Source organism: Mycosarcoma maydis, chromosome 20, assembly GCF_000328475.2.
Source record: "Mycosarcoma maydis chromosome 20, whole genome shotgun sequence".
Lineage (NCBI taxonomy): Eukaryota > Fungi > Basidiomycota > Ustilaginomycetes > Ustilaginales > Mycosarcoma > Mycosarcoma maydis.
In genome coordinates this window covers 414385-429300 of record NC_026497.1, presented here as the reverse complement: position 1 = coordinate 429300, position 14916 = coordinate 414385, and the positions used below count along the sequence as shown (strand labels likewise).

General features: G+C 54.0%; 7 protein-coding genes across 7 annotated transcripts in view; 2 read left to right on the top strand and 5 right to left on the bottom strand.

Annotated features, from left to right (window-relative positions):
• UMAG_15025 (putative NADP-dependent alcohol dehydrogenase) overlaps positions 1–437 on the bottom strand; it is a gene marked incomplete at both ends in the record, with an annotated part of 947 nt that extends 510 nt beyond the window's left edge. Inside the window, one exon of the mRNA XM_011394057.1 lies at positions 3–437. Within this exon, the coding sequence (XP_011392359.1) occupies positions 3–437 (435 nt within the window). The remainder of the gene's footprint in view (positions 1–2) is intronic.
• Positions 438–3142: 2705 nt separating this feature from the next.
• On the top strand, positions 3143–4804 carry UMAG_05942 (uncharacterized protein; the record flags this gene model as incomplete). The annotated part of the gene is made up of 1 exon (XM_011393974.1): positions 3143–4804. One exon carries the CDS (start codon positions 3143–3145, stop codon positions 4802–4804), a length of 1662 nt encoding a protein of 553 aa, XP_011392276.1.
• Positions 4805–4993: 189 nt separating this feature from the next.
• Positions 4994–5803, bottom strand: UMAG_12027 (uncharacterized protein; the record flags this gene model as incomplete). The annotated part of the gene is made up of 1 exon (XM_011394047.1): positions 4994–5803. The coding sequence occupies one exon, from the start codon at positions 5801–5803 to the stop codon at positions 4994–4996; it is 810 nt and encodes a 269-aa protein (XP_011392349.1).
• A 552-nt stretch (positions 5804–6355) lies between these two features.
• On the bottom strand, positions 6356–7387 carry UMAG_05940 (uncharacterized protein; the record flags this gene model as incomplete). Its single annotated transcript, XM_011393973.1, has 1 exon — positions 6356–7387. One exon carries the CDS (start codon positions 7385–7387, stop codon positions 6356–6358), a length of 1032 nt encoding a protein of 343 aa, XP_011392275.1.
• An 830-nt stretch (positions 7388–8217) lies between these two features.
• Positions 8218–8892, top strand: UMAG_05939 (uncharacterized protein; the record flags this gene model as incomplete). Its single annotated transcript, XM_011393972.1, has 1 exon — positions 8218–8892. One exon carries the CDS (start codon positions 8218–8220, stop codon positions 8890–8892), a length of 675 nt encoding a protein of 224 aa, XP_011392274.1.
• A 190-nt stretch (positions 8893–9082) lies between these two features.
• On the bottom strand, positions 9083–10114 carry UMAG_05938 (uncharacterized protein; the record flags this gene model as incomplete). The annotated part of the gene is made up of 1 exon (XM_011393971.1): positions 9083–10114. One exon carries the CDS (start codon positions 10112–10114, stop codon positions 9083–9085), a length of 1032 nt encoding a protein of 343 aa, XP_011392273.1.
• Positions 10115–10982: 868 nt separating this feature from the next.
• UMAG_05937 (Putative Cys(2)His(2) zinc finger protein) lies at positions 10983–14717 on the bottom strand (the record flags this gene model as incomplete). Its single annotated transcript, XM_011393970.1, has 1 exon — positions 10983–14717. One exon carries the CDS (start codon positions 14715–14717, stop codon positions 10983–10985), a length of 3735 nt encoding a protein of 1244 aa, XP_011392272.1.
• Between the last annotated feature and the right edge of the window lie 199 nt (positions 14718–14916).

The following is a 14916-nucleotide window of genomic DNA, read 5'->3' as shown; positions in this document are numbered from 1 at the left end:
TGCAAAGGAGCAGCGTGCTTGAGCTCGAGTGCGTCGAGGATCAGGTGCAGGAATTCTTCGGTGATGACAAACTTGTCACCGAACGAAGCCTGGTCGAGATCGGCGCTGGCGTACATCTGGTTCTGGTAGCAGTTGGTGTCGCGACCGTTTTTGCAAAACTGCCAGGTACCGCATGAGCCGTGGTTGTAGCCCCAACCGACGCGGTCGCCGTTCTTGAAGTTTTTGACTTGTGGACCGACTTGCGAGACGATGCCGACGCCTTCATGGCCGAGGACCATGTCCTTTTTGAGGTAGTGAATGTCAGTAAAGCACAAACCCGAGTGGGTGATGTCGATCACAACATCGCGTGCGTTGATGGTGCGCTCGCCGCCCTGCGCCTTGACGACCTTGCCGGACTTGGAGCCCTTGAAGACAGTTCCAAGGTTGACGGTAGACATGATAGATGAGCGGATGAGAATTGATTCTGGGAGAGTGAGAAGAAACAATCGTGAATGTTCGGAAGAAAAAAGGCGCAAAGATCGGCCGCGTATAAGTACCAGCAGAAGGACAAGGATCGACTGGCAAGGAAGCCCTCGGTTGTGGACTGACGAGCTTCGGCGATTAGGCGTACAGCGAGAATAAATTTGACTCGAGCAGCTCTGAGCGATGTGTTAAGCTGTTCTGGACGAATCGAGGATGCAACGTTCACGTTCGGCTTACTGCTTACGTTGAGCGGCAATACACTCACGAATTCACGAATCTGAGTGGATCAACAGAGACCAGAGTCACAGAGTGGCGTCGTGCGACATCCGTGCACTCGTGACTTTGCTGAAAAGCGGCGATTGAAGAATGGATTCGTGCTTGACGCAGGGACTGCAGTATGCAGCAGGCGATTTGTAATTTGCGAAATGAACCGTCAATCACGAACAACTTACTCACGACTGTAAGTCGGCCTGCAAGAAGCAGAGACAATAGACGCGTGGCCGGAAGATTTTTTCAACAACTCGTGACTAATTCGTGTTCGTAATTCACGATTGGTTGCTCGCCTGGCCTGGCCATGACGAAATTCACGATCGGAAGTGGGCCCTAAACGCTATGCGGTGGACGAAACGCATCGAGCAACTCTCTGATGCAGAAGGTGCGATGCAGAATCTCTTGGAAGCAAGCGCGGGATGATCTCGGTCATCGCCATGCTTGCCAATTGCTCCGCGATCAATCAAGATTGTGTGGTGAGACTTGCATTTCGATCTGTATACAAAAGCTTCGCTGATGGCCGCCGATGTGTCAAGCCGACGCAAGTCATTTGTTTTCGTAGTTTGGCTGCTGGCTTGTTTTCATGCCTGTCAAAAGATCGAGACGAGGTGTGTGTCTCAGAAGGGAACCGATGATGACATGCCGCGTCAATCGTGAATTGCTATTACCGAAGCCACCTGTCACAATTGTATAATCTTGTACACAATATGACTTATAGATAACGATGATCCTGGATTGCCAGATAGAAGTGTAAGGGCTGGCTAGCTGATAACTAGCCTGCGAGTACGTGTACGGCTAAGGTGAAGGTACATTGGATGTCACGTGCGAGGTAATTCTAGGCTGAGCTAGTCGGATGAGTCATGACGGATGTCACGTGCGAGGTTACTCGTACGAGAGAACATCCAGGCGTGACACCACCACAGTCACGAGTGGCTATCAGCGTGTCCGAATTCGTTGGTTGAGCCATCCACAAATCACGAATGTTGCTTGGTTTCGGCTTCGTTTGTACTTCTATCCGGCGTTTCCGCAGCCTTGATCCGTGCCTCGCCCGTTGCAGATCTTCTCGCGAGGAGATTTGGACAGCAATCGTGAATACGCCGATCTTGCTTCCGCCTGGTCGATCGCAATCACATGGGCAACTTTTTGACAAGGTTCGCCATGCTCGTGTCGCAACTCCATCGCTGCAGATCTTTGGCGATCGGGCAATTCGATCTGGACAAGAAACTCGCACGTTTGTCGTACACTGGTGACCAGGTTAGCTCGCGAATCCAAAAGGGTCTGTGATCCAACCTAGACTGTTGGCTCGTTGGCTATTGTGTGCGTCACGCTGTTGGACAATGTGTGAATGCTTGTGGCTCTGTACCACCTGGGCCAGAGCAAAGCTTGAGCAAAGCTTGAGCAAAGCTTGATCAGGTTGTCAAACTTGTGAATTTATCCTACGTTTGGACCAGGACGACCGACTCTACTCACCACTGGAGCGACGTCGTCTACAAGAACGAAGCTTACCGGTTCGTGCCTGTGACATGACGCTGGGCAAAGTTATGAACATTCACGATTGCCTCACGATTCACGATGTGATTTGTTGACAAGACAACCGCGAACGTTTTTGAGCATCACCCACGACTTGCTCACGACAGAGAGCACTCGTGACTGTGGCTCAACAAGGTTGAAATTCGCCCGGCCAACACGCCGAAAGTCGACTGGATCGTCGCTCGTTGGGCGGAATGAGCGCTAGACCAGCCGAGCTTGCTGGCGTTCAAGCAGAGCGGTCATCATTTTGCAAGGCACAAGGCGGTCAAGTGTCAAGATCTGAAGGCACATCCGAAATTTCCGATACATCACGGCAAAACACGTAAAACGTCTCGTGGTGGTGCCCAACTCGGTTGGTGCAGCTTGGCGGGTCGTTCTGAGATGCTCTTCCTTGTCTGGCTTGGCAAAGCGATACATACTCGAAGCAAACACGAGTCGTGGCACCTTGAGCTAGCATGTCTTGCGGCTCACACGCTCAAAGTTTGGACTCGGTGCGCAGCTATCACGAAAAAAGGGTCGGCTTCATCTCGGCTTGGTCCCGATCCAACCCTCTTTGTTGGTGTGTCGGCTTTGGTTTCTAGAGTCACATGTGCTCTTGCTCTCATCACGTCGATGCAAGAGCGTAGCTCGATGCAAGATTGTGTGAAAGGCGAAGCAGCAGTGACAATGCCCTTCATCTGTTCTGTGACTTGACAAAAGCGATCGTCTCCGCCAGCACTGTGGGCATTAAAATGGTTCAGTCACAACCCCACCGTAGCTCGCATGCTTTTCTTTCGATTCCTTCATCAATGGCGACATTCCTATACATCGATCACGCCATACTGTTCAACCTCTGGAGACGCTTGGCCCTTGCTCCGAATCCTCGTGGCCCGCTCATATGATGGATCCGCTCCAGCTCGTCCGTCTTGACAAAGAGTCTCATCAGAACTACGTCGAACCATCGTCACGGTCTACACCGTCGGCAAAGTCGGGCGTAGGCGAAAAGCAAGCAGCCTGCGTTGATCTCGAAGAACAAGCTCTCGATCTCGCTCACAAGGCGAGCAAGCCATCGCCATCTCTTGGCGCGCAGCCACTACCTGTCGCTCGAGATGCACCAATTCTCACCAACAAGCGCTGCAGTGTTGTGCAGCGTCAGTCTTCATCCTGCGCTGTCTCTGTCGACAACTCTGAGCATGACTCGGCGGTACCCGTCAAAGATCGAGGCTGGAATGCGTGGAAGTTTGTTCTCGCCTCGGCAGCCACCGAGTTTATGATCTGGGGCGCAGCAGCAGGCTACGGCTCCTTCCAGGAATACCATCAACATGATCCTCGCTCGCCCTTTCATCAGTCTTCACTCACTGCCACCTCATCGATCGGAACCACTCTTCTGGCCGGACAGCACGTCATCACGCTGCTCACCTTTGGCATCTACTCGCGCTATCCGACGCTCGTAAAGACTTTTACGTATGCCTGTGTAGCTGGCTCTTCGCTATCGTTACTCATCGCCAGCTTCGCCAACTCGGTCGCACTGCTGGTTGTATTTCAAGGCCTCGTCTACGGCATGTTTGGCGGTAACATCTTTACCGCCGTCATTCTTTGGCTGCCCAATTGGTGGGATCGGAGAAGAGGTTTCGCCACGGCCATCATTTTCGGCGGTTCGGGAATCGGTGGTATCGTATGGCCCATCATTTTCTCGGAGCTCCTCCAGACAGTCGGATTTCGATGGACGCTGAGGGTATGGGCTCTGGCGCAGCTCGTGATTACCGGCGGTGCGGTTCTATGTTTAAACGCTGGCGTCAAACTGGTGCGCGTCTCGACACCTTTCCGATGCAAGCAAGTCTTGCCGGGCTTTCCACGCTCGCTTCTATCCGGCGTCACCTTGCTCAACATTGTCGCTCTGCTCACGCAGACAACGGCATGGTACTCTGTCTCGCTCAACATATCCAATTACGCGTCTTCAATGGGATTCAGCTCCGACACCTCTACTGGTATCCTTTCCGCATTCAATGCGTCGGCGGCCATCACGTACTTTGTGCTAGGATACCTCGTCGATCGATTCTCGTATCCCTTGCTTATGGCAACATCCACGACGCTCAATTTGGTATTTACCGCGCTCGTGTTTGGCTTTGCCGGCAGTTCGTTGACCAAGATTGTGGTGTTTGTCGTATTTTACGGCTTGACCGGCGGTGGATTTTCGTGTTTCTTGACTCCCGTTTCCAGGGACATTGCCGACAAGTCGAGATCGCACGAGTTTTCGGTCCGCTTTCTCTATCTGATTGTCGTCAGAGGTTCAGCAGCCATGGTGGGACCAATCATAGCAGTGCAATTCTATCCAAAACACATGGATCGCGAATCAACGTATGGTAGCTACGGATTTACAGGATTTATCGCGTTTGTCTCGGGGACGTTGGCGGTGTCGACGATGGCATCGCTGGCGATCTTTGTGCAGAAAAGATACGTTGGGACTCGACAGGATGGGCTCAGCTTCAAGTCGATGACAAAGACGCTGAAGCCTAGGCGCGAGACACGGCCAGGCGTTGATGGTGGAGTTGCAGCGGTGTGAGCAGACGGCTGTGTTGCTTACGATGCTCGTTTGCTTTGTAGTGGTCGGTTCTAGCAAGTCAAGCCTTTAGCACTGTTGCGTGCATCACTCGTGGCTCGTGATTGCACTGATGTGGCATATGTGGTTTGATTGGATTGGTGCAACATACCGTTAAGACCAAGCGTAGATTGCATGTGGCGTGGCTGAAAACTAGTGGCTTTGGCTTTGGCTTTGGCTTTGGCTTTGGCTTTGGCTTTGGTCTTCGCTTTGGCTTTGGCTTTGGCCGTGGTTGGGCTTGGGTTGGTAGATCATGTAGGGCCATTCAACGAACCCGTTTGCAGCTCTTGGTTCGACGATTTTGTCCATGCCTAGTACCTTGAAGCCTGTATTGAGGTAAGTTTTTATTCCCATGGGGCTACTTTCGAGCCAAGCGTCGATGTTTTCTGAGTCGGCTCTGCGAGTTCCCCATTTGACGAGTTTGGAGCCTAGGCCGAGTCTCTGAAAGATCGGATGGATGACGAGCAATTTCAGGAACCAGTAAAGCTTATTTTTCATCTCACGTTCTCTAGTTCGGTTGAGTTGGGCAGAGAAGCGGTTTAGCAGAGACGGGCGGCGCTGTTCGATTTGGTCTGTATGTGTCGAGTCCGGGGTAGAATGCGGGGTGATTTTGATCCAGATTGCAAATCCTGCCAAGGTAGCGGAGCTCGGTAGATCGGACGAGTCATGCACGTCATGATGATCGATCATCTTGGTCGCGTGCGCGAGGTGGTAGATGCCTATAACGTGCGATGACGGTTTGGCGAAGGATTCAGCGAGTCGAGACGTGATCTGACACAAGGCTTCGTCGCGTGTCGCTGGACGACCCAACTCGGCGTCCGGCTCCGTAGCCAACAAGCGACTAAGCTCATCCTGCTCGTCCAAGTGTGGATTCTCCATGAATGCGTCATGCCGAATAACAGCCATACGTGCCAACTCGCATTCGCGCACCTTGCGCATCACATACTGCCCGCTCTCCGTCATCGTTCTACACTATCCTACTCGTTTCAACGTCTACCGTCAATACTTGTCTGCAGTCCGCCTCCGAACAGTTCTTGGTATCGTCGATGCAGTACGTGATACCAACAAACAATCCTTGCCAACGCGATCGATGCTCAACGTGATGTTGCTGGTCTGAGCAACAATCACGGATCCCGGATTCTGTGATCCGCCAGTCACGAATTCACGATTCACCATTCTCGCCAAATCGTCCAGCTTGTGCGAGAAACACGTGACAGCGCATCAAATCTTTGAACTTAACATAGCTCATATCACGGCGTGCGGCGCACATGCGAGGACGACAGCAACAATCACCAATCACGATCACGAATCGTGAAGCACAGAATCGTGAATCTTCTCGCATGTGTGCTTGCGTGCTTGCGCTGCAGTGACCGTTGTGAGTCCCAGTCACGAGTCTTGAGTTGGTCCGACAGCTCGCAGCTCGCAGCTCGTGGCACGTGGTATGTGGCTTTCGGCGGCGCTGTAGTGTTTGTATTCGAGATGCTGACCAGCAGAACTCGATTTCGTCGGTCTCGCTCATGCGATGCGTGTTGCTGCTGAGCGAGAAGACAGCCTATGCGCGTCGGTGTATGGATTTGGCTGCGTGTGTTGGTACTGCAACCACGGAGAGGAGTCCCAGTACCTCAATTCGGTCCTACCGCTTCTCAACCAAGATTCCAACTCGTGGAGCAAATGTTTCGCCTTGTGCTCGCCTCCGACAAACGTGGCGACGCATTCTACCAGCTCGTCGTCTCCGATGCGATGCACCTGGAGCAAGCCGATCAAGTAGTTGGTGACAAACTCGATATCGACGTGCGCGAAGAGCTCAAGTTCGCGCGTGAGAAACGTGGTGATACGCGCCACGATGGAGCCGCCGATGCGCACGTCGGCGCGGATCGCGCTGGGGCAAGGGCACGCGGTATAGCCCGTGTGGTGGTTCGAGCCTACATGCGCCGCGTACAGTGCATGCCGGTAGACGTGCGCTCGAAATGCCAGCGTTGGTTGAGAGCGGTTGCGGCTTCGTTGTGATCGAGCACGTTGCACCTGCGAAACGATTGTGCGCCTTTCAGCTGACGCACGCGCACCGACATTCGTTGGGCCAGATCGGATTGAACAAGCGTCGAGCGATACGGGAGGCAGGTAGTAACGTACGAAATCGTCGTCTGCACGAACACTGTGAATCACGTACTCGCCCATCGAGCACAGACACAATGGACACGTACGTTTGATCGTGCTCCACCGAACGATGCACGAAAAGCAAAACTGCGAGTGAAGACAGTTTGGTAGCACCGCAGCATCTACCATCGGCACAGTGTGACAGATGACGCACCATCTATCGTCGTCCGCTTGCGGTGCGTGCTCGCCGCCAGTGTTGTCGTCTTGTTTGCAGTCCAGTGTGCTAGCGCCGTCATGATCAGCGATCAGTTGATCCCGACGCTCTGAGCTGCGGCATTGAAACGCAACCTCGCCGATGTCGACTTGCATTGCTCGAGCCTGCGCTTTGGCTTTGCCTTTGGCTTTGCTGTCCACCCGCCGAGCTTCATTGAATCTTGTCTGCGAGCGGCACATTTCGGCATCTCAACCAGTTGGCTCAACCAGTTGGTTTCAGGTCCAAGTTTCGACCAACGCCTCCCATTGTATGATGCACCACCGCAAAGACGCTTCGCACTGCACCAGTCGTCGTCGCTGCAAAATCGGTATGTGCTCAGAACTTATCGCCGCCGATGATGGTGGCAATCAGCTGTCAAGAGCGAAATGCATCGGAACGGTTCAAGTCGATTCAACTTGACATCACTTAAAGTTAGATGGAATCTCTGTGCTTTTTAGCCCCCCTTTTGCGTTTCTTTTTTTTTTGCCTTCACATCGATGTGCGAACCCGAGCGGAAAGTCGACCGCGTTCCGTCACGAGTGTGAGTGTTGCGGATATGGTGACTGAGCTACAAAATATTTGGACAAGTCTTTCGCTTTACTGTGCCGTATCCGCAACATTCACGAATTTTTCACATTTCACGATTCAGAGGGTGATAAGATATTCTTTCCGATTACAAAAACCATAATCGTGAATAATCCGTGATAATCGTGCATGAAGCGGGATGCAAAGTGAATCACGAATCACGAATCACGAATCACAAATCGTCAAGCGCGTGCTCGGAGTTGGCCGAGAATTGGCAACCTCAACCGACACGGATGGGCGGCGTATCCGACGGGCCGAGGAGTCGTGAATTGCGCTGGTAAGTGTCGTGTGTACTGTTAGTAATGCGCACATCCGATAGCGACGGGACGCGACAATGCGATGGACTGTGCTGTCAAAGTGGCGCGTGGAGCAGCAAGGAGCGGCAACGTATAAAGCGTTGCGACTTTGTGGGTCGTCGGCTCGAATCGCTCAAGCTTGACCGAGAATGAGTTGCTCTTCGCTACACCACGGTCACGAACCATCGACGCTGGCGTCGACGCTGCTCAGCACGATCCGGTCCAACATCATCCCGCTCACCACATCGGCGGTGGAACGTGGTTGCAAAGTGTTTGGTGCGGCGATCCTGTCCAAGTCGACGCTCTCGCCCATCGTGTGCTGCACCAACGACGAAATCACATCCCCGCTCTTGCATGGGGAAATCAATACGTTGCTCGAATTTCACAAACACAACAATGCGCTCGCCTCAAAGCACGAGCCAAGAATCGATCCAAAGGACTGCATTTTCCTCTCCACGCACGAACCATGCTCGCTCTGCCTGAGCGCCATCACTTGGTGCGGCTTTGATAACTTTTACTACCTCTTCACTTACGTCGACACCATGGACGCCTTCGACATCCCGCACGACATCCAAATCCTACAGCAGGTCTTCCAGACCGACCCACCGCTCGTCCCCAAACCCAAAGGCCAACGTCTGTACAATCGCAGCAACTCGTACTGGCAGAGCTTTTCCATCCACGATCTCATCAACCAGAGTCAGCCCGCGCAAATACCATCGTTGATGACTACCATGCACCATGTCAAGAACGAGTACAACAGCCTATCGCACACATATCAAGCAAGCAAAGCCCACCACGCCGACGGCCAGATTCCGCTCGCATGAACCTCCAACTGCGCCTCGCTTGTCCAAACTGGCTTTCCACAGACTACGCTTTCCACAGATTCTGCACAACAGACGCTTCCGAGCTAAAATTTCTAGTCTTCCAATAAGTTATTTGTGATTTGTGAAGAGTACAGCGAAAACTCGTTCTGATTGCGACTTGTCACTTTGGGCACGAGGCTCGAGCCCGGCATCACATCATCTTGGCGCCGATCTTGCTCTTCCAGCCGGGGGCGCGTTCGAAGCCGTTCTTGCCCGTTTGGAAGTCCAGAAGCGTCTGCTGGATCTCCTGTCGGTTCGTCATGACAAACGGGCCGTACTGGACCACTTCCTGATCCAGCGGTTCGCCTGCGACCAGCACCAACCTGGCGTTTTGCTCGGCACTCGGGTTCGTGATCTTTACGCCCGCCTCTCCGTGTTTGGTGAGCACGAGTGTGTGGAACGGCTCAACCGCTTCGCCCGGTGTAGGCTCTGTACTCGGATTGAACGCGCGCTTGTCTCCTTGCGTCAATGCGGTTGCAGGGATGTCTCCGACGACAACACGCCCTTCGAGTGTGTAGATGAACGCATTGTATCCTGGGTCGATTGTCTGATACACACTTCCGTTGGGTTCCAGGTTCAGGTCGAGGAAAAGCACGCCGCCGTTTTTGGGGAGCTCAATGGGGCTCTTGACGCCATGCGACTCGCCAACGACCACCTTGATCTTGTAGCCCTTCTCGTCGTCGTTCTCGGTCTCGGTCTCCTTCTCGCTCTTCCACTCGGCGGTGGGGATCTGTGCAGCGCGGTACTCTTGGTAGCTCGGTGGCTCTTTCTTGGCTTGTTTGGGGAGGTCCACCCAGAGCTGCAGGCCGACTGGGTCTGGTAGTTTGTTACCGTCCGCATCGCGATGGATCGGCATTTCGGCGTGCATGATTCCGTGACCGGCGTTCATCCACTGCACGTCTCCAGGACCAATCGTGCCGGCGTGTCCGGCAAAGTCTTCGTGTTGAGAACTGCCATCTAGGATGTACGTGCACGTCGTTTGTCCACGGTGTGGATGGTCAGGGAATCCGGCGCCTTCCGCAATGCGAAAATGGTCGAGCATCAGGAACGGCGAAATGTTTCGCAGAGCCGGAGTACCGATCGAGCGACGCACCGTAGCCCCGGCACCTTCGGCCGTCTCAATCGCGCGCACCTTCTTAGCCACGACGCGAGAAATCGCGCGTGCAGCAGTACTGGTCGACATGGTCTTGATCTTGACTTTGTTAAGTACGTTGAATGGTTCAATCACCAGAATTGCAAGTGCGCCAACGATAATGGCACAGATGATCTTGTTTCGAGTTGGCTTGGATGGAGCGCGAATCGTGCTAAGTTTGACTTGTGACTCACGTCTCGACGTGTTCGTGAATGGTGATGAGAATTCTTTGAATGAAGAGCGAGCACACAGACATGGTCGGACAAGCATCGTATTTATAGCTTACCGTGTCCACGTAACTCAGGGTTTCTATTTAGGGCAATCACAAATCATGAAGGCGGTAAGGCTGCGGACGGGTGAACAAACTCCGTGCGTGAATCTGGCATTCCATGCGTGATGCGTGATGCGTGATGCGTTATGCGTGGCTGGCTGCCGCGTGCACGGATGGGGCCCAAATTCGGGGTTAGAATCCCACCTTTCACCCATCATACGCCCGAATCCCCGGGCCTAGAAAAATTTCGGGAACCATTATCACCGGGTTCACTGAGGTTACCACGTAACTCACTCACTCTGTGACCTGTGCGGATTTAACCGTACAGCACATTGCCCCTCTAATTGACCTACCTACCTTTTGCCTGGATCTTGGATTCGATTCTTGACTCCCGCATAAGCCTCTCTAGGCTTGGGTTGGTGTATGAATTTTTTCGAAAATAAAACTCTGTGAGCTGTCACATACGATTCGGTTCAACACAATCGCGAAAGTCGTGGGTGCTTCTCGGCTCTTGTGGCAATTGCGATTCTGATGCTCAGTCTCAGCTCATCCACTCATCAAGCAGACACGCTTGTTCGTCAGCATACACGCACTGCGCAACTGATCAAAAAGCAGGTTTGGCTCTTGCGAAAACTCAGATTGTGTGGTTCATTCGACATACAGAGTGAAACTGTTGAGTAACTTTTGCGCGACGCCCAAAAACTCTTCGGCGGTCTGCCAAGCACCGGCGGCGCCTCTGAGCTCGTTGCCCATATCCTGGAGCACAAATGGCCAATCCTGAATCGGCTGACCTAACAGTGTTGCGCCTTCATCCAGCGTTCCGTGGTGCAGCCAACAGTCGTTGCTCGAATCAAACTTGACTTGCGCCATCTCTGGATGCGTTTGTGTGGGACTCGGACGATCTGCATCCAAATGCAAACATTGATCCGAGATGAGTTCGACCGAAGCTTCGCGGATGTCGGCAGCGCATCGACAGCAAGCACGTCGACGCTGTGCTGGCGATCGCTGCAGACGGCAGAGGATGACGAGGATGCCGAATGCTTGACCCAGACCTTCCAGGATGGTGGGTGTCAGGTTTGACAGTCGTGGCATCGACATGAAGTTGCCGATCACCGCTCCGGCATGCACCGCCGCCCATCGCTGCAGACGCGCGTTGCGGTACGGACAGCTGGATGCGTTGACACAGCTTTCACAACGTAGAGCAATCGACGTTGGCTGATCGGACCGCGCCGCAGCTGTACCACCGCTACCTGCGCTACCGCCGTTAGCTCCTTTGGCTCCGTTAGCTCCGTTGGCTCCGTTGGCTCCGTTGGCTCCGTTGGCTCCGTTGGCTCCGTTGGCTCCGTTGGCTCCGTTGGCTCTGTTGGCTGGGATCGTTACGTTGGCCTCGACGTGTTCTCCGCACGTTGCCACCAGCGCATGCACGACGTGATGCGCGTTGAAGAGCGTCGAGAGCTGAACAACGTGGAATCGGAAATGCAGCAGGAAGCGGTCGTTGCTGGGGCCCAAATTGGGCACGCGTGCTCTGTTGACAGAAGCTCCCGATTTGAAAGTGCCATTCTCGACCGGCTGAGCCTCACCGCGTCCATCGCCATTGATCGGTCGGCTGAATCCAGTCGAGTTGGCCACCGGGTTGGGCAAGTACGACTGATGATACAGTCGCATCCACCTTGAAAGCGCTGCCAGCATCATTTCTGTGTCCAGCACGTTGAGCTTGTGATAGGCGGTGCCACCTTTGATGCAAAACGCCGTTTCGAGACCAGCGGAATGCCAAGGTTGAGCTGGCGAGAAATCGGCAGCGTACGAAGTGCCTGTTCGGAAAGGCGGCGAGTGTCGAGCAGTCCATAGCAGATGCAGACCTTCGAGTAGGCTCAAGAGCGCAAAGTGTTCTTTGACTGTGAAGCAGAGCATATGTTCGAGGCCGCGCTTGTTTGTGGAACCGTCGTTGGCGTCCTCGTCTTGGTCCTCGTTGGAAGCGGGTGAGGGTGCGTGAATACCGAAGAGAGCATCCAAGATCGGACCGAGCTGCTTCTTACCGGAAAGCAACGCTCGCTGATAGCCTTCTCGCGTAGCCTTGTGCTCGAGCACGAGCTTGGCCCATTCGATCGATGTCTTTGCATCCCACACGTCGTCAGCACATGGAACTAGCGCCTGGCAAGCGATCCTACCCATGGCACGCATCTGACTGTAACTCGAGAGAAATTCGGAATGGTGCGATTCGGTGATGCTGTGGCAGATCATGTTGCGATTCACCTCTTCGGCGTCGGACCACTGCTTCCAGACGCCATGCAGATGTTCGAGCAGCTTCTTCTGCTCGGATGACAGCTTGTTGGTGGTCTGATCTCTGGCAAGCACTTCGAGTTCAACGAGAGCCATCTGCAGATTCGGCCCAAGCAATCGCTGCAGAGACTGCTCCCAGGGCCCGACGAGGAACCAAATGCCCTGACGCCAGCCGTGTTCTCGACAGAGCGAGCTTCCGGTGTAGGTGCTGTGGATGGATTTGCGACGGATGTTCTCGTCGCGACAGAGAAACGCGTAGAGATGGGTGAAAGCCATAACCGCGGTAGCTTCACGCATCAGCTGAGGCTGATCGAGATAGAAGACGGCACCTGCCCAAATACTGCGAAAGATGAGTTGCCAGAGCTCGGCACCGTACGCCTTGACATCGGCGCGTGGCTGCCAAAGCGTTCCGAGAGCGAGAAGAGAAACAAAGACGTACGGTCGCTCGGCAGCAAGCCGTCGATGATCGAGTAACCAGTAGGAAGGAAGCAACGGTAGCATCGAGCGTATATGGCGCGTCGCAGCGTTGAACAGAGAGACTGCAGTCAGGCGTGGTGGCTTTTTCGGGATGTTGACACCATGCAGTACAAGATCTCGAGTCCTAGCACCAATGTTGGTAGCTGCCTGGTCGCCCACCTTTTCGACGGAGCGCGCCATCTCGTCGGATTCATCCATAGAGATGCCAGGTGGATGGCGTGGTGTTGCAGGCGTCGATCTGCCCGAGTTGTAAGCCGACTCGGTAAAAGTTGCAAAGGGGACGAGGTTGACCAGTGGTTGTGGAAGAGAATGCGAACCCGTGCCCGTGCCCGTGCCACATGGTGCGTCTGGCTTTGGCGTTGAAGTGTGCTGTTGCTGGCCGGACAAGGCTGCTGATGGCTGAGATTGTGCTTGCAGGGACGCATTGTCGTTGTGCATCTGATGCGCGGGTTTCTGCATCGGAATCTGGTTCTGGTTCTGGTTCTGATTCTGATTCTGATTCTGATTCTGGTTCTGGTTCTGGTTCTGATTCTGATTCTGATTCTGATTCTGATTCTGGTTCTGATTCTGGTTCTGGAGCTGCTGGTGCTGGTGCTGCGCGGACGAGATGGGATCGCCAAAGGTATACGCTTCGGTGGACATGGCTGTGGAGGCGCCAAAGTCGACAGGAGCCATTGGCTCATGCGGTACGAAGCTCGAGATGGAATCCATGAGGATCGACTGAAGGATGTCGTCAAAAAAGTTTTGCCCCTCAGTTTCCGAGTTGGAGCTAGACCCCCACGAAGGCGAGGGTTGGGTGAGCGAGGGTATTGAAAGCGGAGCAGCGTGGTCAGCCGAGGCAGGTTGAGCATAGGCTACTGCTGCTGCGGCTGCTGCAGGAGCAGCGGTGGCATAGTCGTTGTACGAGATCGGAGCTCCATACAAGTTGGGATAGAAGGACAACGAGCTAGACGGAGTCGCTGTGGACGCAGTGGCCGAGGGATGGGGAGTGGAATCAAAGATTTGGGGTTGATTGCTCTGTGGCTGCCAAGAAGTGTGGGTGATGCTCGATGGGTCGCTGGTGGAAGAGTGGGCAGGCGCGGACGAGGCGGATTGCGAGCCATGATCGTTGCGAGCATAGGGATGGTAGAGGTGCGAACGATGGTAGGTGGAGCTGGACGAGGCCGAAGGACGCGCGTCAGATGTACTGGGAGAGAAGGCAGCTGAACTACGTGTGGTGTTGGTGGAAGGCGATGGATTTGAATTTGCATCGTAAGCGTTGAGTTGCTGCAAAGCGACTGGTATGGCTGGAGATGCGGAAGCGTTGGTGTTGGTGTTGGTTTCGGCATGAGGCAGAGAGGCATGTAACTCATGGTCGATCTGATCTTCGGCATCAGCGTCCGACTTGGTATCCTTGTCCTGGTTACTTGAGTCTGAGTCGATCTTGACGGCAACCAGATCAGGCTGGTCAGGATGGATGCGCTTCTTGTGCCTTTGAAAGCTGTCGATGCGTTTGAACTCCTGATCGCAGTCGGGACACTTCCAGACTGATTCGTCCGAATGCGAGAGCAGATGGCGGCGTAGATGGACGGGTTTCGAGAACAGGTAGGTGCACCCAGCGTGCGGGCACGAGATGGTTTTGGGCATGGTGGAGAGCGGAAAGGATTGAGGCGGGTGGAATGCACAACTTGACGGCGAAACAAGGTTACACTATCATTTCGTCAACATGTCGATCTCGGGCTTGAGCATCAGAGGGAGGGTGCCAGACGAAGGTGAATGTAGCGGATGCAATCGAATGCAATCGTGAATGGTGTAGCGTGTGTATGACGGTGCAAAGCTGTCAGCC